General features: G+C 50.6%; 1 protein-coding gene across 1 annotated transcript; it reads right to left on the bottom strand.

Moving 5' to 3' along the window:
- Window positions 1-123: 123 nt before the first annotated feature.
- On the bottom strand, window positions 124-27,450 carry RELB (RELB proto-oncogene, NF-kB subunit). Its single transcript, XM_032839474.1, is given in 13 exon segments — window positions 124-237; window positions 239-588; window positions 2,723-2,800; window positions 2,922-2,990; window positions 3,736-3,951; window positions 7,988-8,092; window positions 9,490-9,621; window positions 9,816-9,907; window positions 11,235-11,392; window positions 21,765-22,111; window positions 23,608-23,616; window positions 27,155-27,202; window positions 27,333-27,450. Coding segments are annotated over 13 exon segments (1,713 nt in total). The 5' UTR covers window positions 27,403-27,450; the 3' UTR covers window positions 124-198.
- Between the last annotated feature and the right edge of the window lie 58 nt (window positions 27,451-27,508).

Raw genomic sequence — 27,508 nt, 5'->3', positions numbered from 1 at the left:
AAATGGGCTCAGGGGAAACCGGTGCTGCGGAGCTTCTCACCAACGCTGAAGATGTCCCATTCAGAAGAATGAGGAGGTTGGAAGACCGACCAACGGTGGCCCAAGGGGACGGAGGTGCTGGACATCCTGGCTGGGTTTGCACGGCCCCTTCCACCTCCCTCCCTCCCCACCTAGTGCTTCTCCTCCAGCACCTCGGGGCTACGTAGCCTCTGGCCCCGGAGACAGGAGGCCTCCCCCCAAAGCCCACCTCCCGGTACTGGTTGGGGAACATGTTGCTGCCCACAAGGCTGGCCGTGCCCCCGTCCCCGGGGCCTGGGGCCTGGTATGAGTCCAGCGTCATTGGCTCGGGGCCGGAAGGATCTCCAACTGCGGGCCCTGCAGCCCCATTGCCCGTGACAGCGCTGACGAGTGGCGGTGCAGGGGGCAGCATGTCCAGCATGGTGAAAAGTGTGGGGGCCGTGGCGTCATCATAGGCAAAGCCGTCATCCAGAAGGTCCGGCCCACCGGGGGGCTCCAGGCCGGGGAGGGACACGGTGCCAGAGAAGAAGTCTGTGTCCGGCAGCAGGGCTGACGGCGGGAGGAACGGGCCTGCATGAATAGAGAAAAGAAGTAGGATGCCTTTAGCGGCAACTTCGGGGGCTAACTCCAACACGCAGTAAGTCCAGTGCCCTGACAGTACTAAATGCATTATCACTGTGGCCTCCTTTAATCCCAAGGAGAACCCCAGGGTAGGAACTATCACCATCCTCCTTTAATGAGCAAACTGAGGCAAAATAATTCAGTCACACATAGCTGGCCAGTTGTAGCACCAGGGTTCCAAACATGCTCCAGCAGGGCTGGGAAGTTTTTCCAAAAAATTAAGAAGTTGAAGAGGCTCTAAAGTCCCTCCTCCTCCAAATTATAGATACCACCCCAAAAATGAAATCCCCACACACAGGAGACCCAAATGAGAAGTCACCAGGCCCCAAACTGGAAGGTAAAATTATGTGGAGGTGTTAAAATATATAGACAAGAGTCTTTCTCTGAGATAAGACAAACCTCACCAGCGAAGGCGTCTTATGCTTATCTCAGAAAGAGACCCAGGGCAACTGGGTCTCTTCTCCAGGGACTCTATTTCCCAGCCTCCCTTAGAGCTAAATGTGGTCATGTGACTAAGCTCCTTGCCTGAACGCAGGCCTGAAGGCTAGAACTTTGGCAGCAATCTTGGACCAGGAGATGGAAACTATGAGTTGAAAATGGCAGAAGCATGCTTGGGTCTCTGATGATCATAACAGCCTCTAAACCATCCCAGGACTATCTACCTCTGTTTACCTGAGAGAAGTAAAAGTCTAGCCTGTTGAAGCCCCTGTTAATTTGGGGTTTGCAACGAATACAGCTAAACATGACCGTAACAAACACAGGTGGCGTTCTTGTCTGTCAAGTTCCTAAGATCTCCTGAGCACTAACTCTGTGCCAGCCACTATGCTAACTAACTGTGTGATACGACCTCACTAAATTCTAAAAAGGACCCTAAGAGGTAAGGTTTCCATCTGAGAGATGAGATCCCAAAGAGATCCCACAGTGGCTAAATTCAGGCCTCAGAATCCAAACTCAGTCTAATTCCAGAGGCCATGCTCCTAACCATTATGCTATCATGCCAGAGCAGCTTTGTCCCAAGGATTGGGGAGGGGGGCCTTTAGGCACTGGAAAGTTGGGGTGATGGAGGAGGTAGATGAATGGCAGATGGCTAATGGGGAGAGGCTTTGGGAATAGGGGATGGAAGGCTGGCAAAGCAGGCTAGGATTGGTGGTTGCTATGGGTGGGGCTCTGAGCAGTGGTTACCAGGGGCAGTGGGTAGGGGGAACAACGGGTGATCCCTGAAACCTCCAGGGTGGGACTGGCTGGAGTGGTCCAGGCTCAGCAGACTCTGAGCGGTTGGCTGTCGGAGGTCAGTGGGAGAGCTAGGCGCCCTGGGGTAGCTGGATTCTTAGGGGGAGTGTTCTTAGAGCCAGTGGTCAGTCAGTGGGGAGGCTTATGATCACAGCCAGATAGGGCTGCAGTTTCCAGGAAGTGGAGGCTGGCGTGTGAGTTGAGATGAAGGCACAGGGAGAACATACCGGGAGGGTGGTTGGGCTAGAGACAGGCTCTGGATTAAGGTTGGCTGGCTCTGCCAACCCATCCCGTTTATCTACCATCCACTCCCTGCTACCTGCTCTACGTAGTGTTTCATCACTCGTCTGTACAGCTGCCCGGGTACAGCTCCCTGCTTCACCGCACATGCGGCGACCTCAGCTGAGAAACTTCACCTTTCTGGGCCTCAGTTTCTTCACCAGTAAAATGGGGGGGGTGATACGATTTCGATTCAACGAGTAGACCTATACAGCGCACTTACGTGCCGGTGATATGGTGTCTGTAAAAATAAATGCATTAAAATCTGAAAGGTCAATGAGGAAGGTCTATGGTGAAACTTTTCAGGGGAGCAGCTGAGGCTCGGAGAGGTGGAGCAACTTGGTGGGGGTCACACAGCCAGTGAACAGCCTGGCAGAGGTCAGAGCCTCCTGATGGTATCCAGAGCTGTTCTTCTTTCTACTTCATGCTGCTGCCTGAGATGTCAGTTCCTGACCTTAGGGGAGTTTTTGGGGAGCTCCCAAAGAGGACAAAAGCAGGGCTGCAGCTCACACTCATCCCACTTCAGAGAGCAGGAGCTTGCCCTCGGCGGGGACCCACCTGCGCTGTGACCCACCTGAGCTGGGGTTGGGCAGGAAATGATCCAGGAAGGCTGGCTTTTTCTTCCGCCGTTTGCTCTCGATGCCATGGGGGTCTGAGGGAAGGCAGAGATGAGGACCCCTGGACCCTCGCGGCCCTTCCTCCCCAGACTAGGGCTTAGCCATCCCCTCCCAGGAACCAGGAGATGGGTGTGGAAAGGGGCAGAGGGGACACACCGGAGCTCTTCAGCTCCCCGAGGACGTCAGGTATCCCCCGTTTCCGCTTCTTGTCCACGCCATAACTGTCTGTTCAGGAGATAACAGGGGCGATGTTATCCATCAACAATAATAATTAAGACTTAATTATAGAGACTGCTTAGGAAGTCATTGAGCTGTTCTAGTTCTTGGCCAACTAATGCAAATAGATATCCACATCTTAATCAGAATGCAACCCAAATCCACTTCTGTGTTGTTCCTGGGACACTGCAGCATGATCCTGCCTCAGGACCTTTGCACTTGCTACTCCAGCAGCTTGAAACCCTATTTCCGAACTCCCATTACTTCCCCTGGAGAACTGCTTAGTCAACCCCACATTCTCAGCTCAACCGTCCCCTCCTCCAGGAAGCCCTCCCTAACCTCAAAGCCTGTGTCAAATGCCCCCTCTGAGCAATCTAAATCCCCTGAGCAATTCCATCCCCACTATAGGACTGTGAGACTTATGAGGGTGAGGCTGGGGCCATCTTGGGTCACTGCAGTGTCCTAGAACCACCCAGTACAGGGTCGGGCATGAGCAGGCATGCTGAGGGAAGAAATAATCAAATACTCCCCAAATGCCATCAGATAGGTACTATTACTTCCACTTTGTGCAAGAGGAGACTGAGGTTCAGGGAGAGACCAAGGACACACAACCAGTAAGAGGGGGAGCCAGGAACCGAACCCCAGTCGGTGCAGTCACGAGGCTGTGTTTTACTTCTGTCTCTTCTTCCCCTGTCCCCTCTAGGCCAAAGACGTGGTCTCTGGGCAGCGGGTCACCCTGGATTGCTGTGGTTACCATGGTCCCGAGGCAGGTACGTGAAGGGCAGAGGCTCACTGCAGACCCCGTCAGTAAGCCGCTGCAGGAAGACGTTCACGGTCACAGGCTCAACGATTTCCAGGTCCTCATAGGGTGGTGTCTTGAACACAATGGCAATCTGGCGGTGCACATCGGCCTGGGAGAAGTCAGCCCGGCCTTCCCAGGAGGCCCTGCTAAACACCACCGATATATCCTCTGGCGGGAAAGTGGGGACATCAGCTGAGCCAGGATGCTGGCCCACCAGGCCCCCAACTCAGTCAGCCTCCCCCCAAATCAATACTGATATTCTCTAAAAAAAAAAAAAATATATATATATATATATATATATATATATATATATGAAGTGTAAATACATTTGATTTTAAGAGAGCTCCATGCCCAACATGGGGCTTGAACTCACAACTCCAAGATCAAAACTTGCACGTTCTACCAACTGAAACAGCAAGGCACCCCCAATGTTGATATTCTTAACACTAAAACTAATCAGAGGGGCACCCTGACTCTTGGTTTTGGCTCAGGTCATAATCTCAGGGTCATGAGATGGAGCCCCCCATTGGGCTCCGTGCCCAGCGGGGAGTCTGCTTAGAATTTTCTCCCTTTCCCTCTGCCCCTCCCCAACTCAAGTGCATGTGTGCACACGCTCGCTCTCTCTAAAATAAATGTTTTTTAAGATTTTATTTATTTTATTTTAGAGAGAAAGAAAGAATGCGTGCGCATGGGCGCCTGGGTGACTCAGTGGGTTAAGCCTCAGCCTTCAGCTCAGGTCATAATCTCAGGGTCCTGGGATCGAGCCCCACATCCGGCTCTCTGCTCAGCAGGGAGCCTGCTTCCCCCTCTCTCTGCCTGCCTCTACCTACTTGTGATCTCTCTCTGTATCAAATAAAGAAATAAATTAAAAAAAAAAAGAATGTGTGCGCCAGGAAGGGGGAGGGGCAGAGGGACAGGAAGAGAGCCTCAAGCAGACTGCCCACTGGGCACGAAGCCCAATGGGGGCTCCATCTCATGACCCTGAGATCATGACCTGGGCTGAAACCAAGAGTCATATGCTTAACCGACTGAGCCACTCAAGTGCCCCTCTAAAATAAATAAATCTTAAAAAAATAAATTAATTAAACTAATCATAGCAGCAGCTAACCTCTTGTTGAGCACCCACTGTGTGCCAGTCACTAAGTATTTTATATAGTTTTATATATTGTCTCATTCAAACCTTTTACTAACCTGAGAGGCAGGTAGAGTTAATATCCTCACCACGTCAGACGTTCCCCACCATCAGATTTAGTGATTCACTAAGGGCACTCATGGGACTCAGCATATAGTCATATTCATGCTATGATTTACTTTGGCAAAAAGATACTAGTAACCTCAGTAAAGGAAAGGATGCCTGCATGAGCTTCCAAGAGTCCTCTCCCCGTGGAGTCACAGAGAACATGCTAATCCCCCGCCCCCCAGTAACAAACTATGACCACACACGGGAAATGCTAGCTATCAGGGAAGCTCACTGGAGACTCAGTTCCCAGAGTTTTTATTGGTGGCTGATTATATAGGCACTCTCTGCCTGGCATATATCAAAATTTCAGGCTTCCAGAAGCAGAGCCGGTGTTCAGCGCAAACCACGTTGCCCATACAAACAGTTTAAGCACCATGAGTCCCTCTCATCAGTCAGGGGATAGTGGGAGTCCTCTCAAAATCCAAGTTCTCAAAAGCCAGCCAAGAGTCAACCTTGTAAGCAGGCCTTTCAAAGGATAACAGTCTCAGACCCGCTATATTAACTCTTTGACACGCCCATTTTAAACATGTGGAAAGTGAGGCATGGAAGAGGAAAGAGACTTACCCAAGGTCACACAGCTGGTAGCAGAATAGTCAGGATGCAGTATGCTATTCTGCCTGTTATTTCTTTTTCTTGTCTTATTGCATTGCCTCTCATCACACTAATTTCATCTACAGAGGCTTTATATATATCACGCATACACAGATTGCCTCTAAGTCACACAACAATCTTATGAAAAAAAGTACCTTTAGGAAACCCATTATATAGAGGACGAAGCAAAGGCACAGAGACATGAAGGCACTCGTCCAAGGTCACAAAGCCAATATGTGGTGGAGCCAAGATGGGAATCCAGGTGGGCTAGAGCTCCTCGCCACCAGATCCTAAGGGCTTGGGGAAGTAACCTAATATCTCTGTGTCTAGTTTCCTCACCTAAACAGAAACAAAGTCAGCACACCTATCTCACAGGCTTGCTAGAAGGATTAACAGAATCACTCCAGGTAAAGGTGCTCAGCCCACGTTAAGTATGATTGCTTTTATTAGGATTATGCAAAGTCCTAGCTTCAGGCTTGGCACTCAGAAATTCTCAGTATATGCTAATTCTTTGCAGTGTAGTTCTTGGGTAAGTGAGATCCTGTCTCATCCTAACACCAACTCATAAAGGGATAAGGAAACAGAGGCTCGGGGTGGTGAAGTCACCAGCCCAAGGCCGGCCAATGAACAAAAAAATGGAACAGGACTCACAGCTGCTTCTAGTTGTTCACACACACGTGGAACAGCTTCCCTGCCCTCCCCCCCAGCTCCCAGGATCCTAACAATCTTCTTGGCATTCCTCAGATCTTGGCTGAAATATCACCACCTCTGGGAAGCCTTCCAAGATGCCCAGCCCCTACCTGGTCTTCCTACTGTCTTAGTGTTTCTGTCCAGTCTTCGTACTCAGTCTTTTTCCCTCTCAGCAGAACTCACACTTGTAATTCATGTTTCTTTCCCTACCCCCGCCCCCCACACTAAACTGGGAGCCCTGTGGGAGCAGAGCCCGGGCTCGTCTCTGTCATCACTGTGTCGCAGCACTGCCTAACACAAGGGCCCAGCACAGAGGAACCACTCACCCTCCAGGTGCTCATTCACTCAAAATTTTATAAGAATCTCTCTCCCACTCCTGGGCATATATCCAAGAGGACTGAAGACAGGTGATCAAACAAAAACTTACACACGAATGTACGAATGCTTGTAGCAACACTTCATGACAGCCAAAAGATGGAAACCACCCAAATGTCCACCAGCTTATGAATGGATAAACAAATCCAATATCCATACGATGGAGTATCATCCCGCCATAAAAAGGAATGATGCACTGATCTGTACTATCACGTGAAAGAAGCCAGCCACGCAAGGCCACCTAGTGTAGGATTCCATTTACATGAAATGCCCAGAAGAGGCAAATCCGCAGGCAGAAACAGATCAGTGGTTGTCAGGGGCTAGAGGAGGGAAGATGGTGGCGTGACTGCTTATACAGCAGAATGGAGTTCGGGGTTTCTCTCTGGATGATGAAAACGTTCTGGAACTAGGAAGTTAGCGGTGCTACAACACTGCGAGTGTACTCTTCCTGCCTAGTTGTGTGACCTGGTGCAGGTTACTTAACCTTTCTGTGCCTTAGTTTCCTCCTCTCTAAAAGAGAGGTAATAATTGGATCTACCTTATAGAACTGTTAGGCAATCATACGAGCTAACAAGTGAAGTGTAGAAAGTGCTTATAACAGAGCTTGGCACACAGGAAAAGGAAGAGACATGTTAGATCTCTTAGGTTAGATCATTAGGTGGTGACATTATTCATAACAGAGTCACAGAATAAAAAATGGAGAGGATACAGAAAATATATATACAGTAAGAGGGAAAGCTCTCTCCAGCCAGGCAATGCTTGTGTGCACCTACTGTTGGCTTTTTGCTTTTGCCAGCACTGGGCTTGAATGCACAACCCTGAGGTCAAGACCTGAGCTGCAACCAAGAGTCAGAGGTGTAACCGACTGAGCTGCAGAGGTGCCCACACCTATTTTTTTAAAATCTTATTTGAAGAAGGGACATTTGAATAGACGTGAATGGAAGAGATACTTCTCCAGTCTCCATTTTCTTCATCGGTAGCCCTCATCCAGCCCCCATTAAGAATTTATTTACAGGACTCCAAGATTTTAAGGTCAGGGTCCCGGGAGTCGGTGCCTGGCACCCGGCATGGCCAGCACACACAGCTCTGCATCTTTGTACACGAACCAGGGAGTGAGCAGCTCCGTGAGTGAATGAACCGATGGGCTGTTTGCAGTCTGACTCCCAAACCAGAGTTCTGGATCCTTCCACTGCACCACCCCTGTTAACCAGCTCCACCTCATGCTCCCACCTCCGGGCTTCCTGGCTCCCCCATGCAGGGCAAGCCATTCTATGGTATTCTGCCCATGCGCTGTCCTAGGTCCCTCACCTTTCTGCACCTTGTCACACAGCAGGTAGAGCTCCTCGCCACCCGTGCACGGCCCGCTCTCCTTGTTGATTCGGCAAATCCGCAGCTCTGACGTGTTTGTGGACTCTGCAAGTGCCAGAATTAGTGGTATATAAGAAAGGACGAGAATTCAGTCATCAAACCCTCAGCAGGTACCCCATGGGTGCCCACCGGGCGCCATGCAGAGATGAGAAATGCAGAAGCCGGGGGCGGGGGCGTCTGATCGACCTGGGACCCGGTCTGGGGAGAGAGAGAAGATGCTCAGACAGAAGAGTTGATGGACAGTCGGGAGTCCTGCAGGCTGAGGGCCCAAAGGGAAGCCATCAGCCCTCAGAGGAGAGTTGGTGGGGTCAGGGATCAAGACCATTCGTAGACAAGGATTAATGGCCTGAAATCCGTAGTGGAAACCCGCGGTTTTCGCCCATCTAGCAATCCCAGACCATCTTCTGTAACAGCCCCTCTAGTTCCCTTCTGGGAAACCGCCTCCCCATCCCATTTCAGTCCTGGGGACTGGATAGGGCGGAATCCACTCTCTAGCTCAGCAGTGATCACATGCCCCAAACCTGGCCAATTAGAGCATTGCCTCCACCTGACCATAGCTGATTGGTCACAGAGGAGCACATGACCCAAACCAGGCCAACGAGAAACAGCCCTGAGACTCCAGCCAAAAATACTGGGTAAAGGAAACTCTCTTCGGGCATGGGGAAGAGGTTCCAAGCTGGTAGGATATAAGCCTAGAGCTGCATACAGTCATTTTGTCCCCACCATGGATGGGCTGTGCCAAAAATGACTCTAACTTGAAGAAGTATAGCTGAAAGATGGAAAGAGATCCTTAATGATATCATTGAGCACCTAGATACAGCCAGACCTGAAGCACTTTACTACCTCAGACCCTTTAAGTTAATGGAACAAACAAACTGGTTGGTTTTGTTTTTTTTTTCTCCTTCAGCTCTTTTGAATTGGAATTCTGTCATTTGCACCCACCTGACTGGATTAATTTTTCTTCCCATTTTGATATTTATGGCAGTCACCGCAGGCACTAAAACCTAACAGCCATTCCCAATCTCCTCTTTCATACCCATATCCCTCTGTAGAAGATGGAAACCCTAAATATTTGCTTTCCCAGACTCCCCTGCAACTAGGGGCCACCATGAGACCAAGTTCTGGCCAATGAGACATAAGCAGAAGTCTACTGGGGGAGAGGGGAGATTCTGGGGAATACATTATATTCTGTATAGAAGAGAAAATTATTACTACTCAAGTTGCCTCTTCCCTAGACTTGCCTAGTGTAGTGGTACAGATTGTGCACTCTACAATATGAGAAGACCTCGTTTCCATAGACCACCTAATAAATGCTGACCACTGGACTTGGGCAGTGCACAGCCTGCACTCCATACAGCCTGTTTGTCCATGCCATCGTACGTGGGCCTTTCCAGGACCTGTGGCCAACAATAACCCTGATACGCCCCGCACCCCAGACTCACTCTTGTCATAGACAGGCTCAGAGAGCACGGGGTCCATGCGGCGCATCTGTCCTTGCTGGTCCCTGTATGAGGCCTGGAAGCAGATCCTCACGACATTCATGTCTACCTCCTGATGGTTCTTCAGGGAGCCGGCTACAGGAGAGATATGGGGATGCTGAGGGTGGGGGAGGGAGACTCTGGCCGGGAGACGGCAGACAATGAAGGGAGGGGCTTGGGGAGATAGCGGATACTGGAGAAGAGAGAAGCAGAGAGAAGCGGGGGAAATGGGGCGGCAGAGGGCACGAAGGGGTTCAGGAGGACAAGACAGGCTGGTTTCAGGGCCTCACCATTGTAAGGGTCGATGCCCAGCTGAATCTTGCGCTCGATGGCGGCCTCAATCTCCTTCTTCCTCACACACTGGATGCCCAGATTGTTAAAGCTGAACGGGGAGCGCGGAGGAATGGGTGAAGGGAGGCAGTCACGAAGAGGCAGGTCTAGCCCTAACTCCAGCAGAGAGGCTGCCTCGGGGCTCACAGTCTCAGGGGCCCCAGCATTGGGAGGGGCCTGGGGTTTCGACCTCTCAGGAGTGTTGGGGAGTCTCGAGAGCACCTGGGGGTGCCCTTCATCTTTACTGCACGAAAACATGGGGCCGCCTCCTTTAGAGTGAGAAAGCGGCAAAGGAAACATCACTGCGATGCCAACTTTTAAAAAAGCCCATCAACACAGCAAGGATCAAAACATCTGAGAACGCTCCCTACTGGGGAAGTTGTAAAGAATCCAGCACTCTCACCCATAGCGGGTGGGACTGTTAACGTAATCGGCAATTACACTGAGGACAATATGGCGGACAATATGGCGGCATTCATTCATTCCACAATATTTCCTGAGCACCTACTGGGTGCTCGACAGCGTGTGGGGGGGACCCAGGGGGGACACAGCGGGGAACAAGAGAGACAAGATCCCTCCTCTCATGGACCTTACAGCTTTGCTAAATTTTTAAATCACAGAAAGTTTACAGTGAGAGTTAATCGCTGAAGTTAGAGCCAGCGAATTTGCCTCTAGGAATTGATCCTAGAGAAGAAATGATATATATGTAAAGCCACGCATTTAGTAATAGGGCCACAGGAGCACAGAACTATCCTGAGGGCCCATTACTAGGGGGCTTATTCAAGTAATGGTGTACAGCTGTATACTGGAATACTATGAAGCCAAGAAAAAGGATGAGCTCAAAATGCTTATAGGAATGATCTCCAAGATATACTGGAACTTAAAAACGAGGTACAAATGTCTGCTACCATTTGTAAGGGGAGAAAAAAATAGACATGCATAGCATATTTTTAATTGCCTCCAGGAAGGACCACTGATAGCTGCACGACCAAAGGTGGAAGGAAATTTGCTTTTCACTGCACAGTCTTTCTGAACCTTTTATTTTTTTATTTATTAAAAACATATAAATTGTCAAGCGAGAGAAAGAATGATCTTGCAGTGAAGTCAGGTCTGGAGTCAATACCTGCTCTGCCATTCCTCCAAGTCTCAGTTTCCGCCTCGACAAAATGGGCATAAATACAACTGTGTGTGAAGGTGGGTGCAGCAGGGCCCCAGGCCCAGGCACGCCCCTCCACCCCGCTGCCGGGCCCAGCCTTGGTCTCCCCACCGAGGAAATGCAGTGGGGAGAATCTGGCCAAGTGGCCCCTTGCCCTAAGGTCTCCCTGGGCACCTCCGTGACCTGGGGTGAAGGGTTGGGGGAGGAATCAGGGGTCAAGTACCTGTGCCGAGGGCTGACATGAGGCCGTAGCCTCACCCTGCAGACGCCGTCGGTGCAGTCTTTCCCCACGAGGCTGTGGGGGTGGACTCGGTGAGGCCAGTCCTTCCACACCAGGCAGGCGGTCACCTCCACCTCCCGAAGCCCTCCACAATCCCGGAGCTGCAGGGAGACAGGTGCATTTTTGGAGTCCCCTGGCAGACACCTGCACCCATCCAAACTCCCTGGGGCCTCCTTCAATAGCTCTCCAAGCTTCTCCCCCAGGATGATGGAAGGGGGTTTGCTTAAGACCCTTCTGAGATCCTAAACCAAAGGCTTCTCTGGCTGCTGGTCTGGGGCCTCATAACATGAGAGCTGCCCCGCCGGTGTGCTTTCTTTGGCCACTATGAGTTTTGTTTTGTTTTTTAAAGATTTTATTTATTTATCTGACACAGACAGACACAGCGAGAGAGGGAACACAAGCCGGGGGAGTGGAGAGGGAGAAGCAGGGAGCCCGATATGGGGCTCGATCCCAGGACCCTGAGCTAACTGGAGCCGAAGGCAGATGCTTAATGACTGAGCCACTAGGGCATCACAGCCACTATGAGTTTTTAAAACCTTAGATGCACACAGGGTCTTCGAGTACTGCCCACAGAGAACTTACTAATGACTGGGGAAGGAAAGCACCTTCACAGCGGAAAACCCACTGGACACCACCTAAATCAGGTGACCAAGGGCAGCATCACCAATACTGGGCCCAGATGACCTGGGGAGTCTGACCGGGTGCCCTGGGAAGGCACGACCTCACTTCTGTGACAGCCCTCCAGGAGTATGTCACCCGAATCTCACCGTGATTCCTCAAATGAGCCCAAATCACGGTCATCAGGTGAAAAAAAATCAGTGTCGCAAAAGACAATAAAAAGATGGGCATCATATTTCGGTGAAAATCGAACAAATAATATCTTTTGACCTGGCTGGTAATCACATGGTGTATACGTATACAAAAATGTAGAGAGCTGTACACGTAAGATTTGATCAATTGCAACTTGATTAAAAAAAAAAAAAGCGCGTGTTGGGGGGAGACCAGAGAGACATGACAACCGAATGCAATGTAGGCTCCTTAACCGGATCCTGGATTGAGGAGGAAGAAGCCACCGGATATTTGGGGGACAACTAGGAAATGTAACACATTGGATGATACAATGGGATATTGTTAGTTTTCCTGAGGATACTAATAATATTGTCACCACGTGGAAGCTTATTCGCAGGAGGTGACCGCTATCCTACTATCCCGCTATCCCACTATCCCGCTATCCCACTATCCCGCAGGGAAGTAATGTGATATTGACGACACACGTGCAAATAGTTTAGCAAAAACAAGGTGTGCGCATATCTGTATGTGCGTGCACGCGCGTGCGTTTGGACAGAGGAGTGTGACAGACAGCGAAGGTAGCAAAACGACAATTGGCAGATACAGGTTAAGGGCACACAGGTGCTCATTGTACTGTTCTTCCCTTTTTTTTTTTAAGATTTTTATTTATTTATTTGACAGAGATCACAAGTAGGCAGAGAGGCAGGCAGAGAGAGAGAGAGGAGGAAGCAGTTTCCCTGCTTGAGCAGAGAGCCCGATGTGGGGCTTGATCCCAGGACTCTGGGATCATGACCCGAGCTGAAGGCAGAGGCTTCAACCCACTGAGCCACCCAGGCGCCCCCCATTTTTTTTTTAATTAAAAAATGTTTCGTCCAAACTCATTAAACCGGATGCATTAAGTATGTGCAATTTTGCATATATACACAATAGCTCAAGAAAACTTTTTTTTAAAACTACAAAAAGAGATGACATTTTTGTTCAAATTTGGGAAAAATTTGGAGCCTGCACTTAAAAAGTATGAGACAGGGACGCCTGGGTGGTGTCCAGTCCTCTAAGCCTCCCACTCTTGGTTTCATCTCAGGTTGGGATCTCGGGGTCATAGGATCAAGCCCCGCCTTGTCCTCCCTGCTTAGCTCTGAGTCTGCTAAAGTTTCTCTCTCTCTCTCTCTCTCTCTCAAATAAATAAATAAATCTTTAAAAAAAGGGGGGGGGCTCCCGGGTGACTTAGTCCATTAAACGTCTGCCTTCAGCTCAGGTCATGATCCCAGGGTCCTGGGATCCAGCCCTGTGTCATGCTCCCTGCTCAGCTGGGGGCCTGCTTCTCCCTCTTTCCATCCCCCAATCCCCATTCTCTCTCTCTCTCAAATAAATTAAAATCTTTAAAAAATAAAAATAGAAAGTATGAAACATCCTGTTATTCCAGATTTCCGATTCTTTTTTTTTTTTAAGATTTTATTTATTTGGGTGGCTCAGCTTATTAAGCATCTGCCTTTGGCTCAACCAAGCCCCGGGTCTCGGGTTCTTCACTCAGCAGGGAGCCTGCTTCTCCTTATTCCTCTGCTTCTCTCTCTTTCTCTGTCTCTCATGAATAAATAAATAAAATTTTTAATAAAAAAATTTTTATTTATAATAAAAAATTTTTATTTATTTGTCAGAGAAAGAGGGAGAGAGAGAGCCCAAGCAGGGTGAGTGGGACACAGAGAGAGAGGTTGAAGCAGGCTCCCCGTTGAGCAAGGAGCCCAGTGTGGGACTCAATCCCAGGACCCTGGGATCATGGCCTGAGCTGAAGGCAGCTGCCTAAACGGAAGAGCCACCCAGATGTCCCAACCAGATTCTCTTTTAAAAAATAAAGTTAGTTAAGGCACCTGGGGCAGGAATTTATGCCACGAGCAGGAACAGATAGAAACCAGACCCAGCCCAGATCCACCTGGCTTTTCTGGGTTCCCCACAGGGACCTGCTGGCATCAAAGAACCTGTAAAGCCCTTCTAAAAGGGCTTTTAGAAGTTCTTCTAAAAAAGAATTTCTAAAGCCGTTGCCTACACATAGACAAATAAGTAAACCAAAAAACAACGGATGAGTGCGTCTCTGTGGGGGAGTATCGCCCTCTAGGGGGCGTTTTGGATATTGGGGGGGTGATTTGGGTTGACACAGGGATGGGGACCCACAGCCCACAGTAGGCAGGACCCAGGACGAGAGATGCCACACAGCGTGCAATACCAGGGACGGTCCCACACAAGTCCTGCAAGACTTCGATCATCCCACCAACACTCACATCGGGGACAAACCTGTTTAAAATGATCAGAGCCAAGATCCTAGCCATTTTACATACATAGTCCTTTTACCCATAATTTTAAAAAAGATATTTATTTATTTATTTGACAGAGAGAGAGTGTGTGAGCACAAGCAGTGGGAGCAGCAGGCAGAGAGAGAGAGAGAGAGATAGGGAGGAGGCTCCCCGCTGAGAATGCGGGACTCCATCCCAAGACCCTGGGATCATGACCTGAGACGAAGGCAGATGCTTAACTGACGGAGCCACCCAGGTGCCCCTCTTTTTTCCCATAATTTAAAAATACACTGAATTTTCCAGGACTGGGGCCATCGTGTTAATTGAAGGAAGACTGGATTTTGTATACACTAAGGGTTGTTCGCCGCTTTGGAAGATCCCATCACCAACCGTAACCCTGGCCATACAGCATTTGATTCATTAAATACCCCCTCCCAATGGGTTAGGCTGTCTCTGGGACCCCTGCATTCACGAAGTCCCAAGCAATTGCCACTTTTATTAAGATTCCCTGGGGCCATGTCGGAGCATTTACACATTGAAATAAAGATGCTTATTATGCTGTATTATTTTCCTTTCATTTCATATTAAAGTTAGGGCATGATCAGGGCGCCTGGGTGGCTCAGTGGGTTAAGCCTCTGCCTTCAGCTCAGGTCACGATCTCAGGGTCCTGGGATCGAGCCCCGAATCGGGCTCTCTGCTCAGCAGGGAGCCTGCTTCCTCCTCTCTCTCTCTCTCTCTCTCTCTCTCTCTGCCTGCCTTTCTAATTGTGATCTCTGTCTGTCAAATAAATAAATAAATCTTTAAAAAAAATAAAGTTAGGGCATGATGGATTTGGGGATGATTATGAGTAGCCGGATGTCATATTGTCTATAAATTTCACTGAGTCAGATGAGGTTAAAGCTATTCATTTAACCACCTTCCCACTGCACTGTTAGGAGATTAAGAAAAGCTCAGAGTCAACAGTCTCAGAACTCATGAGAACTGCAGGGCTGAAACCTTCTCATCTCTAAGACGTCACACAAGGTCTTAGAATAATCCAGACCTGGTACCAAATCCAGGATCGAGGACTGGCCATCTGCATGATAAACCTCTCTGTTCCATCCTTATCTGTAGAATGGGTATTATTAAGTACCAGGTATACAGGAGTGCTTAGGAATTACTACAGCAAACTTGCTGGGTGCCCCTGAGCAAGTAACTTCCCCTCTCTGAGCCTCAGTTTGCCGCTCTGAAAGATGGGAATAAAAATCCTGAATCCACAACCAGAGCTGGGTCATCCCCTATTGTTAGATATTTCCTGTTCTAACTCCTGGAAATCAAAACTGACACCGAGCCAGAAAAGCTACCTGGAAAGACCTAGAAATAACGCGGTGGGGAAAACACAGCCTCAGAGCATCACCCCATAGTAAGTTGCTCATTACAGAGGAAAGCTGTGTCCTTACAACGAAGAGCGGGGCACTCGCTCTTACGGGCTAAAATGCAGCCTCCTGCAACTCATAGGTTAAAGCCGTAAACCTCAGGACCTCAGAATGTGGCTGAATTTGGAGACAGAGTCTTTAAAGAGGTGATTAAGTTCGTGAAGCTATTAGGATGGGCTCTATCCAATCTTCCCGGGGTCCTTATAAGAAGAGGTCATCTGGGGGCACCTGGGTGGCTCAGTGGGTTAAAGCCTCTGCCTTCGGCTCAGGTCATGATCCCAGGGTCCTGGGATCGAGCCCCGCATCAGACTCCCTGCTCAGCAGGGAGACTGCTTCCTCCTCTCTCTCTGCCTACTTCTGATTTCTGTCTGTCAAATAAATAATCTAAAAAAAAAAAAAAAGAAGAGGTCATCTGGACACACAAAGAGACACCAGACAAGTGAGGACACAGCAATAGGGAGGCCGTCTGCAAGACAAGGAGAGAGACCTCAGAGGAAACCAGATCTGCTGGCACCTTGATCTTGGCCCTCCAGCCTCCGGAGCGCTAAGACAATACATTTGTGTGGTCCAAGGCACCCAGCCTGGGGCAGTTCGTTATGGCTGCGGGAGAGACTGACACATTGCCTTGACCATGGAATCTGACTCCGCATCACTGAGAGTGGGACCGACTGCCAGCCCGTGTCTCCTGATGTGAGACACCGAGGCGACAGCATCATCACCGGGGTGTCCCCCCAAAAACACACAACCTGATCTCATCCGGAAACGGCCAACAAACACGGAACGTAGGACAGTTGACAAAGTGTCAATCCTGTCCTCCCACAAATGTCCACATCCCCACACCCAAAGTCAGACGGAGAAATGAACTCAGGTCGGAAGACACAAAAGACATCCGTCTTCATCATGCGGGTTGCTACACACAAATCCCATGAACCTGGAGGGCAAGTAAGTGACAACAATCCCTCCCTCACAGTTCTGGAGGGTGGAAGTTGAGATGAGGGCGCCGGTGCGGTCGGGTTCTAGGTAAGGCTTCCTGCTAGAAGGGGCCCTCGAGCTCTCTGGAGTCCCTTTTACAAAATCATCCATCCCTGTCTTGACAGCTCTGCCCTCATGACCTCAGCAATCCCCAGGGGCCCTCCCTTCTAAGGCCATTACACTGGGGGCTAGGACTGCAATGGATGCATGGTAGGGGGACACAAACACTCAGACCATGGCAAGGACTGCCAGCTAAACGCAGCATGTGATCCTGGACCAAATATTAAACAAGTGACCAACAAGAATAACAGCTCTCAAGCGTATTTGGAGGGCGTGGTGCATGGCTGGCTCAGTGGGTGGGGCATGTGACTCCCGATCTCAAGGTCTTGAGTTTAAGCCCCACGTTGGGTGTAGAGATTACTTAAAAATAAAATATTTAGGGGCACCTGGATGGCTCAGTGGGTTAAAGCCTCTGCCTTCGGCTCGGGTCATGATCTCAGGGTCCTGGGATTGAGCCCCGTATTGGGCTCTCTGCTCTGTGGGGAGCCTACTTCTCCCTCTCCCACTCCCCCTGCTTGTGTTCCCTCTCTTGTTGTCTCTGTGTCAAATAAATAAATAAAATCTTTAAGAAAGAAGGAAAAAAAAGAAAGAAAGGGAGAAAGGAAGAAAGGAAGGAAGAAAGAAAAAGAATATTTGGGGGATTAGAATATGGATTTCATAACAGATAATATCCTTGAAGAATTAAGCTTCTAGAGTGTGGTGATGGCATTTATGATTATACAGCTCCTACAGTGTAGGAAAACATTCTTGTTCTTGAGGGACACAAACTGAAATATTCTGGGCGAAGTATCATCCTCTCTCCAACCAACTTTCAAATCTTCCTCTATAAATGTCTGTACAAAGGGAGAGAAAGACATGAAGCAAATAAGCCAACAGGCTTGTTTGCTGTACTATTCTTGTCTATTGCTTGTAGGTTTTAGATTTTTCCAAAGAAAAAGTTGAAAAAAAAAAATCCCCTGTCAGGGGCGCCTGGGTGGCTCAGTCAGTTGAACATCTTCCTTCCGCTCAGGTCATGATCTCAGGGTCCTGGGATTGAGCCCTGCATCAGGCTCCCTGCTCCCTCTGCCCCTCCCCGCCTGGGTGGCTCAGTGGGTTAAGCCTCTGCCATCAGCTCAGGTCATGATCCCAGGGTCCTGGGATCGAGCCCCGCATCGGGCTCTCTGCTCAGCGGGGAGCCTGCTTCCTCCTCTCTCTCTGCCTGCCTCTCCGCCTACTTGTGCTCTCTCTCTCTAATAAATAAATAAAAACTTTTTAAAAAATCCCCTGTCAATTGGAAAAATAAGCAAAATCCTTAAAGACCTTAAATAAGGGCCCATGAAAATGCCCCTCGAGGAATCACACTTGCCCTAGTCCTGAGAATCCGGTAAACCATTCAAAGTAAACCATTCCTTTAACCAGAACATTCTGCCCTGCATGCTGCTTTTGGCCACAATGTCTGGAGCCAAATCAAATAATAACTACCTTGCTGAGTAAAGAGGGAGCCTCCCCTCCGGTGCTGGTCCACGTTCCTGGTTTCCTCGTAGCATCCTGTGGGAGCGGGAACTCCAACCCCATTTTACAAATGAGGAAACTGAGGCCAGCAGAAGCATTGAACTAGCCTCAATTCATACAGCTGGTACTACTAAAAGCCACATCTTTCTGACTCTGAAATCTGTATTTGTAACCACTATGTTGACTGCTTCCTGGAGGGTGGGGGAAGGACGGGGCTGCTCTTTCCACACCCAAATAAACCTATGAGGATAAAGCCCATCAAGGGAGAGGAGGAGGGAAGCAGGAGACCTTATATGAAAGAGTTTGGACCTGGGGAGGGTGGTCAGGGAAGTCTTCCTGGAGGCGGGCTGAAGCCTCACGGGTGAGTATGAGGTGACCAGGCTTCAGGAGAAGATCACGGCAGGCAGGAGGAAAAGCATGGGCAAAGGCCCGGTGGCTAAAGGGTGGCCAGTGAGGAGGGGCTGGGTGCGAACTGGCAGCAGGATCAGAGAGTGAGAGCCTCAGAGGAGCAGAGAGGAGCTTGGGCTTCCTCCTGAGGGCACTAGGGAGCCAAGAGAGGATTCTGAGCAGGGGAGAAGAGCAGATGTATAACTCAGCAGGGCCCCTCTGGCCGGCTGGTGGGGGAAACTCAGAGGACACTAGGAGCTGATGGCCACAGAGTAGCTTGGGCCGGAAGCCAGGGCTCATGGAATGATTAGTACACAATTCAGACTCAATAAACACTTGGGCAAAGATCCAGAAGCACACGAAGGCTCCATATCGGGGAGGCGCAAGGAACCAGGTGTCTCAGACACCAGCTAGGAGAAATAGTTGTGGGTACGAACTGCTCACAGAGGGCAATTTGGCAATATCTCTCAAATTACCTTTGACCAGCCGTTTTGCTTCCAGAAGTTACTTGCGTGACACGAGGGAAATAATAGATGAACCGAGTCGTTCTCTACAGGTTTGCTCAAAACAGGCCAGGGAAAGCAACCTAAATGCCCAGTAACGGGGGACCTGCCCAGCAGGCTTGCACCTACCCGCGCAACAGGGCTCAATGAAAGAGAACGGGACAGCTTTAGATCCGCTGAGGTTAGCTGTGCTCCAAGATACATTCTTTGTACTTTTTAGATTTTTTATTATTATTATTTATTTATTATTTTTAGAAGATTTTATTTATTTATTTGTCAGAGAGAGAGAGAGAGAGAGTGAGCACAAGCAGTGGGAGCAGGAGGCAGAGGGAGAAGCAGGTTCCCCACTGAGCAAGGAGCCCAATGCGTGACCTTGCATCCTAGCCATGACCTGGGCTGCAGGCAGACGCTTAACCAACTGAGCCACCCAGGCATCTCAAATTTCTTTTTTTAAGTAATCTCCAGGGGTGCCTGGGTGGCTCAGTGGGTTAAAGCCTCTGCCTTTGGCTCAGGTCATGATTTCAAGGTCCTGGGATCAAGCCCCGAATCAGGCTCTCTGCTCAGCAGGGAGCCTGCTTCCTTTCCTCTCTCTGCCTGCCTCTCTGCCTACTTGTGATCTCTGTCAAATAAATAAATAAAATCTTAAAAAAAATAAAAATAAAGTAATCTCTACATCCAATGTGGGGCTCAAACTCACAACTCTGAGATCAGGAGTTGTGTACTCTCCAGACTGAGCCAGCCAGGAGCCCCTTCAAGATACATTCTTAAGCAAAAAAAGACCACCATGCAAAATAGTATATAGATTACACTCCTCTCCATGTACAAAAGGGGGACTGTACATACGTATGTACACATGTCCCTACAGAACCATAAACGACTCCCAGAAAGATGCATGAGATATTGATAAGGGTCACTTCTGCGGGTGCCTGGGGATGTAGCTGGCTGGGCGTCTGACACTTGGTTTCAGCTCATGCCATGATCTCAGGGTTGTGGGATCAAGTCCCACTTTGAGCTAAAGCTCAGTGTGGAGTCTGCTTGAGTTTCTCTCTCTCTCCCTCTGCTCTTCCCCCCACCCCCGGCAGGTGCCTATATGTGTGTGCTCTTTCTCTCTCTCAAATAAATAAATAAATCTTTTTTTTCTTTAAGGGTCACTGGGGCACCTGGGTGGCTCAGTCAGTTAAACACCTCCCTTTGGTTCAGGTCATGATCCTGGGGTCCTGGGATCGAGTCCCCACATTGCGCTCCATGCTCAGCCGGGAGCCTGCTTCTCCCTCTTCCCCTCCCTCTGTTTGTGCTCCTTCTGTCTGTCCAATAAATAAAATCTTAAAAAAAAAAAAAAAGAAAAGGTCACCTCTGTGAGGGTGGCGCAGGGAACCTGGGGCCTGGGGACAGGAGTGGTGGACTTTTGTTCAGTTTAATTTAAATTCTGTTAATACATATGAATTAAATTAATTGACATCCTGGAAAGTTTCGAGCCATAGGATTCAAAACTATAAAGCAAAATAAAGATGCATGTAGTGAAAAACCTTACCTGCACCTTATCCATTCAGCACTACCCCAACCCCAAAAAGTCATGACTTTTTTTTTCCCCTTCCAGAGTTTCTGGAGGCACATACCAGCAAATACAAATACAGAATCTTATTTTTCCCCCATTTTAACACTGAAGGTAGTATAATCCCCTAAGAAGGGTTCTGTGCCTCGATTTGTTTGTTTGTTTATTAATATATCTTGGAGATGGTTCCACATCAGTACCTGGGGGACAGCTTCATTTAAAAATCTCTCCGTGTGCACCGAATGCATTTCTGTTTATCGGCACACACACACAGATAGTTTTCGTGGTTGCGCAGGATTCCAGTGTGTGCGTAGATGTGCACAGGTTACCCCACCAGCTGCTGAGTAACTCTACAGTTTCCAACTCTTTACGTAACAAGGCTGCGGGGGATCTCTTGCACACACCTTTTTGCCCAAAGGCTGGCTTATCCACATCGCCAATTTCCTCGAAGCAGAATGGCCAGACCTATGAGTCACGATGGCAATAATCCTAACCCCAGTTCATCTCTCCTGAGCATATACCAGGCTGGAGGCCCTTGGCACGTGTCATTAACTCATTCACGCCTCCTGACAACCCCCGGTGGCTAGTTGTTGTTGTTGTTGTTATTATTATTATTATTATTATTATCCCATTTTGTAGAGAAGGAAACTGAGGCACAGAGGGACCAAATAACCACTCCAAGGCTGCCCTGCTGGTAAATGGCAGAACAGGGATTCAAACCCCGCCACTCCAATTATTCTGGCCTCCCTTGTGGGCCAGGAGACTAGCTACCCCGCCTTTCAGGGCAATGATAATTTTGATCAATACTGCCAATGCCCAGAAGGACGCCTTTCTTGGAATGTCCTTTGGAACCCGAGGCGAGTGAGAGTATGAACCGCTCCAACAATAGCAACGGCAATAATGATAACCACCGTGAAATACACGAACAATGCAGGCGCGCGAATCTCGGCGGTGGGGGGTGGGGGGTGGGGTGGCGGCGGGGGGGAGCGGGGAGGCGCAGACCCCGCCCCGGGCCTCACCTCGATGGCGGGCAGCGTCTTGCTGGCCTCGGTGCTGCTCTCCCCGAGGATGCTGCCGGCTGAGCGGCCCTCGCACTCGTAGCGGAAGCGCATGCCGCGCTGCTTGGGCTGCTCGGTGATGACCAGGTGCGGCCGCGGCCCGGGGCCCGGGGCCGGGGGCACGGGACGCCCCAGGGGGCAGCCCCAGGGCGACGGCGTGGCCGGGGGCGGGGGCGCCGCGGGGCCCAGGGTGACGGTGCTCAGGGTGGCCGCCCCGCGAGCCACGAGGCGCGGCAGCCCCTCGCCCGGGCCCGGCGGCGCCCCCTCCAGGCCGAAGCCGTTCTCCTTGATGTACTCGTCGATGATCTCTGCGGGAGAAGCAAAAACTGGGGGTGACGCTGATGATAGAAGGAAAGGCCTGATGACCCCCCCGCAAGACCTGTGCTGCCCCACCTTTCTCCATCCACTCATTTCTTCGAGACATCTTCCTTGTGGGCCGAGTGTGGGCAGCGGGTGGGTGGGTGGGGCTCGGCTCCCAACTCCAAAAAAGCCCCTACCCTGCTTGCGAACAGTTCCCCAGTTCTCGAGGCCAGAAACCCGGCGGCCTGGGTTCTCCTCCTGCACCCTCATGTCCACTCCCCTCCCTAACAGTGCCTGAAATCATGTCTCCATCCCCTCTCACTGGATAAAGGTAGGGCCAGGTGACAGGTGTCCCTGTCCCTGCTTCTCCCCCACCCCGGGGGGGGGGGTTAATAACAACAACCCCCCAAGCAGTTCCTACCTCAGAAAGCAGCACACCCGTCCACCAAGTACCCAAGCTAGAAGCCCGCATAGCTGCTCGTGATCCCACATCTGTCCCCATCCTTGAACCTCTAATGCCTCTTACCTCAAATACATGTTTACACTCCCACCACTGCTCCCCACATCCCCGGCTCCATTCTGGTCTACGCTCACCATCTCCCCTCTGAACCACTGCTCCTGTTCCCCCTCTGGCTTCCTCCAAGTCCCCCACACACAGCCAGACATAGCTTAGGTCAGACCCTGTCCCCACTCCACTCAGACACCTCCCATGGCTCCCATCTCCCCTAAGACTCAAAGTCAACAACCTCTCCATATAACACCTTGCCCAAACTCGATTCATCTCAGGAAAAAAAAAAAAAAAAAAAAAAACCCACGCCCCTGACCCCCTGCCACAGAGTCTTGTGTGGACTGGCCCCCTCCTGTCCTGGGCCTTCAACCTCCTGCCAACAAACCCCCCACCCACCTCTCGCCCTGCTCCAGTCTCTTTTCTGTTGCTTGCTCCCAGCAAGGCCTGGCCCTCTTTGGGGGTGCTGTGCCTACTCTCTGTCTGCCTATTCCGTCTTTCCCCCCATTCAACCCACTCTGGCCCCTCGTCCTTCAGGTCTCAGCTCAAATGTCACCTCTTCTGAAAGGCCTACCTAGTGTGTGTCTTCCCAGGCCATCGGCTCCTCTTCCTGTTATCTCCTTCATAGCCTCAGGCCGATCTGACATGATCTTGTTCATTTACTCCCTTTCCTACTATCGCCCCCACCAGAGGGTCAGCTCACAGGAGGGTAGGGACCTCATTTGGTTCGCGGCTGAATTTGGTGCCTGGCACACAGGGCGTGCTCCATAGAGTTCACTGAGAAAACGACCCAGTGCTCGCGGTAATGGTAACACTAAGGGCAGCTGACGTGGGAAGGCTTTTCTAAAGATCAAGTACTGCTGGAAGTTTGGGAACAGAAACATTAACGTCCCCAACAGTTCTACCCAACAGCAAAGAAGGCCCAAATCCCGCCCTGTGAGCACCAGGACATCTCGCCAACCCCCACCCCTTCCCCCAGACCTGCCCTGTGATACTTACCCAGTTCATCTGTGGAAGGAAGAGAAAGAGAAAGAGAAAGGTGAGGTCCAGAAGGTGCGGTCAAGACTTTCATCTTTTAAGACAGATTCCCCAACCCCATCCCCTGGAGGCCTGGAACCCTCCCCCTTTCTCTCTTCCTCCATCCTTGGAAACTGGTCTCTGGCTCGCTGGGGTGCCAAACCCCAACCCCGATTGCACCCTCTTGGGCTACCCTCCCTTCAGCTCGCAATATTGGGGCCCTAGGGTCAAGGGACCCTCAAGTGCCTTCTTAAAAAAACATTGAGGCCAGGAATTCAAAGGCATCATTGAGGACCCAGGGAAGCCAAGGATCTTATGACCAGGAAAAAAAATTAAACATATAAGATTCTAAAGGCTGGGAAAGCCCCTCATCACCTCCTTGGGAAAGCTCAGTCTTGAAAGGGGCCACGGAGAAACCGAAACAAACCTCCTGTCATTCTATAGACAGGACGATGGGAAGGCCAGAGCGAGCAGGCCCGCCTGGGGTCACACAGCGAGACAGGGCAGGCCGGGGCCAGAGCCCCTCTCAGGGTCATCTGCCCCAGCCGCTGGCTACAGACGGATCAATGCCAGCCTGCCCTGCTCCCAGACCTGTCCTCCTCCTCCACTCTCAGGGAGTGGCTCCTGGCAGCCAGACCTTTGCTCCTCGGAAAGCAGTTTTCCTGCTCTCCTTATCTCCTGTGATCTGTGAAGTCAGCAGGGTAGGGAAGATACCCCCACTGGGTAGCTGGGGACACTGAGGCTGGGACAGAAGAAGGGACAGGCTGTAGATCCCTGGCAAGGCCAACCTCCAGTCACAAAACTTGGGAAAAACTCTTAGGTGTCCATGCTGGATGACCTGTGGGCCCGAAGAGGAGTTAGATTTTGCCCAGGTTGCAGGGGGAAACCAAGGCCCGGGCAGCAGTGGCCTGAGGTTTGGACTACCTCGGTTCAAATCCTGGCTGTGCAACTTCCTAACTGGAGGGCCCTGAGCCCCTCCACTTAACCCCTTTTTGCCTTGGTTTCTCCATCTGTAAAATGGACACGGTGATAATGCCTCGTTGGGCTGCTGTGAAAATTAAATGAGCTAATACATGGGAAGCACTTGGAACTGCTTAGAATAATAGGCCCTGCATAAATGCTGGCTGCCAGCAGATCAAGTGTTGGGGGACATTCTTTTATGGACTTGGGTGACCAACCCGCCCTCCCTCTCTAGACCTCAGGTTCCCATCTCTAAAATGAAGAGGGTAGAGGACCTGCTTTCAGAGCACGGAGTATAGAGTCACACAGATGCTGGTTGGAATCCTACTTGTCACACACTCACTATGTAGCCTCGGGCAAGTCTCTCAACCTCTCTGAGTCTTTCTCAAATGAGGTCTGAGCTCCCATCTCAAGGTGTGAACATGAGGATTCTGAATCCCACAGGTAAACTGCTTAGCACCATGGCTGACTGCCCTAGCCCCTCCATAAAGCTTAGTTAAGAGCATTATTATCTAAAAATCCCCTTCTGAGGGTGCCTGGGTGGCTCAGTCGGTTGAGCAGCTGACTCTTGATTTCTGCTCAGGTCATGGTCCCCGGGGGGACCTGGGATCCATCCAGCCTGAGTCAGGCTCACTGCTTGGCAAACAGTCTGCCAGAGGATTCTCCCTCCCTCTCCCTCTGCTTTTTTTTATCTCTCTCTCTCAAACAAATAAATAAATCTTTGGGGGAAAAAATCCTCTTTCAGCCAGCAAACACTGGGAACTTCTCCTTATTTACGGTTCAACTCAAATAACACTCCATCCCACCCTGACCTCCCACACAGACGTGCCACCATCCAGGGACAGCCAGGATGGGACGCACGCAGGCAGAACACCAGCCATGTCTTTCCTGCCTCAGGGCCTTAGCACAACCTGCTCTCTGCCAGAATGTTCTTCCTCCAGTTCTTTACAAGGCGTCCTCCCCCCTCCTCCTCCTTCAGGTCCCTGCTCAAATGTTACCTACTAGATAGGTCTTCCCTGACCACTTTATCTAAGACAGCCCCCTGGTCCCTAAGATAGCTCATTCACAGTTACATACCTTTGTTTTATCATTTCATTGGCACTGGTTAGGATTTGGCATGACTTTATGTTACGGGACTCTTATCTGCCCCCACCGTATATCCAGGGTACCCTACGTGTCTAGCCCATCAGAATGAGGGAGATGTTTTCCTCCCACTCAGTCACAGCATTTAGTTTTCCCATCCTTACCCTGCTGTTAGATTTCACTGACCCCGAGACTTCTTCAGAGCCTTTGTCACATTTGGTAATCCCACATTTAATTTACTGCCTAAGTGCCTGGCCTCCACATCCAGGTAAGGAACCCATGAGGGCGGAGTTAGGCTGTTTCAGGCACTGCCGGATCCCCAGTGCTGCCCAGCACAGGACGAGGTACAGAACAGGCGTTCAATAAATATTTATTGAAGAGATGACATCACAAGTGACTCTCAATTGAAACCAGAGATCTTGGGCCAGAAAAAACCTCAGCCTTGTTCCTGCCTAGAACCAGTGCGTGGGCAGTACCTGTCCCCAGCACCATGCCCCACCTTTCCCCATTGTCCACACTCTCAGACCTGTTAGAGAACAGGCAGAGCCTCCACCATGGCCAGGCCAGCTGCTAGGGTCCATCCCAGGATTCTACCTCCAGACCAAGGCCCAGCCCCAGCCCACTAGGAGCTGAGTCTTCATGGTAACAGGACTCAGTTCCTGCCCTCCTAATCCCACCAGATTTACAAGAGAGAGGATGTTGTCATTTGGCCATGATTTTACATTTTCTGGGGCAGCACCGAATTTTGGACGACACTGGCTGAGGGACCTTCCCGAGTAGTGGTTCTGAGCATCTTTTGGGAACTTGCCAGAAATGCAAACTCTCAGGGCTGATCCTAGACCTACTGAATCAGAAACTCTAGAGGTAGGGCCCACCAATCTGATTTAACAAGCTCCCTGGGTGACTCCAGTGCACACAAAGGTTTAAGAACCACTGTTATAGGCAGTCTGATAATAGTAAAATAGTAATCATCATCATCATCATCATCATAACAGCTGTGAACAGTTAATGCTTATTGAGACTTTACTGTGTGCCAGACATTGCTTTGAAAGTCTGCCTGTATCAGCTCATTGAATCCTCTCAATCCCCGGACAAAGGGAGGCACTGATATTATGTCCACTGTACAGATGAGGAAAACTGAGGCCCAGACAGAAGTGATTTGCAGGCATTCACAGAGCGAGGAGGTGGCAGCATTGGCAGGTCATTTTTAACCCTCTGCACTACCATGGCCAATCTATAAAAAGGACTCCTCTTACAGGGCGAATAGATGGTTAGCTTTACCTGCCCAGCTCCTAACCACCCGGGAAGTAGGGGCACCTGGGGCCCCCATCTCAACCCGCAGGGACAAACACAGGTGGTCGGAGGAAAGCTGAGGTGGCCCTGGGTGAAACCCCAGACAGAGGTGTACCCAAAGCCGCCTCCACAGGATTCCCCTCTCCCCCGTCCTGAGCGCGCGGGTGGGCCGGAACTGTGGTGGGCTGCTCACCCGTGGTCCTGGAAACGGCGAGCGAGAGCGAGGAGAGGTCCGCGGACCCTGCAGCAGGGAGGGAGGCAAGTCTCAGGAGGCGATGGAGATGCAGCGGGAGGACCCGACAGTCTCCTAGGCCCCACCCCGTTCCTCTCCTGGCCCCGCCCCCTCGGATCAGGCACCCCCACCTCCTCACCCTTAACGCCCGCAGGATCTGGCCTTGCTTCCTTCTCTAACTTATGGACCGGATCCCTAGTTTCTGTCATTCTCCCCAGCCTGCATCTCACTCAGGCCGCCGGCTCCTCTTCCTTAAGGTCGGGTCTGGAGGGGCCCTCAACCTCAGTTACGAAAGCCCCCACCCCGTCCTTTCTC

Source organism: Lontra canadensis, unplaced genomic scaffold, assembly GCF_010015895.1.
Source record: "Lontra canadensis isolate GAN:19392208 unplaced genomic scaffold, GSC_riverotter_1.0 scaffold107, whole genome shotgun sequence".
In the NCBI taxonomy this organism is placed as follows: Eukaryota; Metazoa; Chordata; class Mammalia; order Carnivora; family Mustelidae; genus Lontra; species Lontra canadensis.
This window is presented reverse-complemented; position numbering and strand designations above follow the sequence as displayed.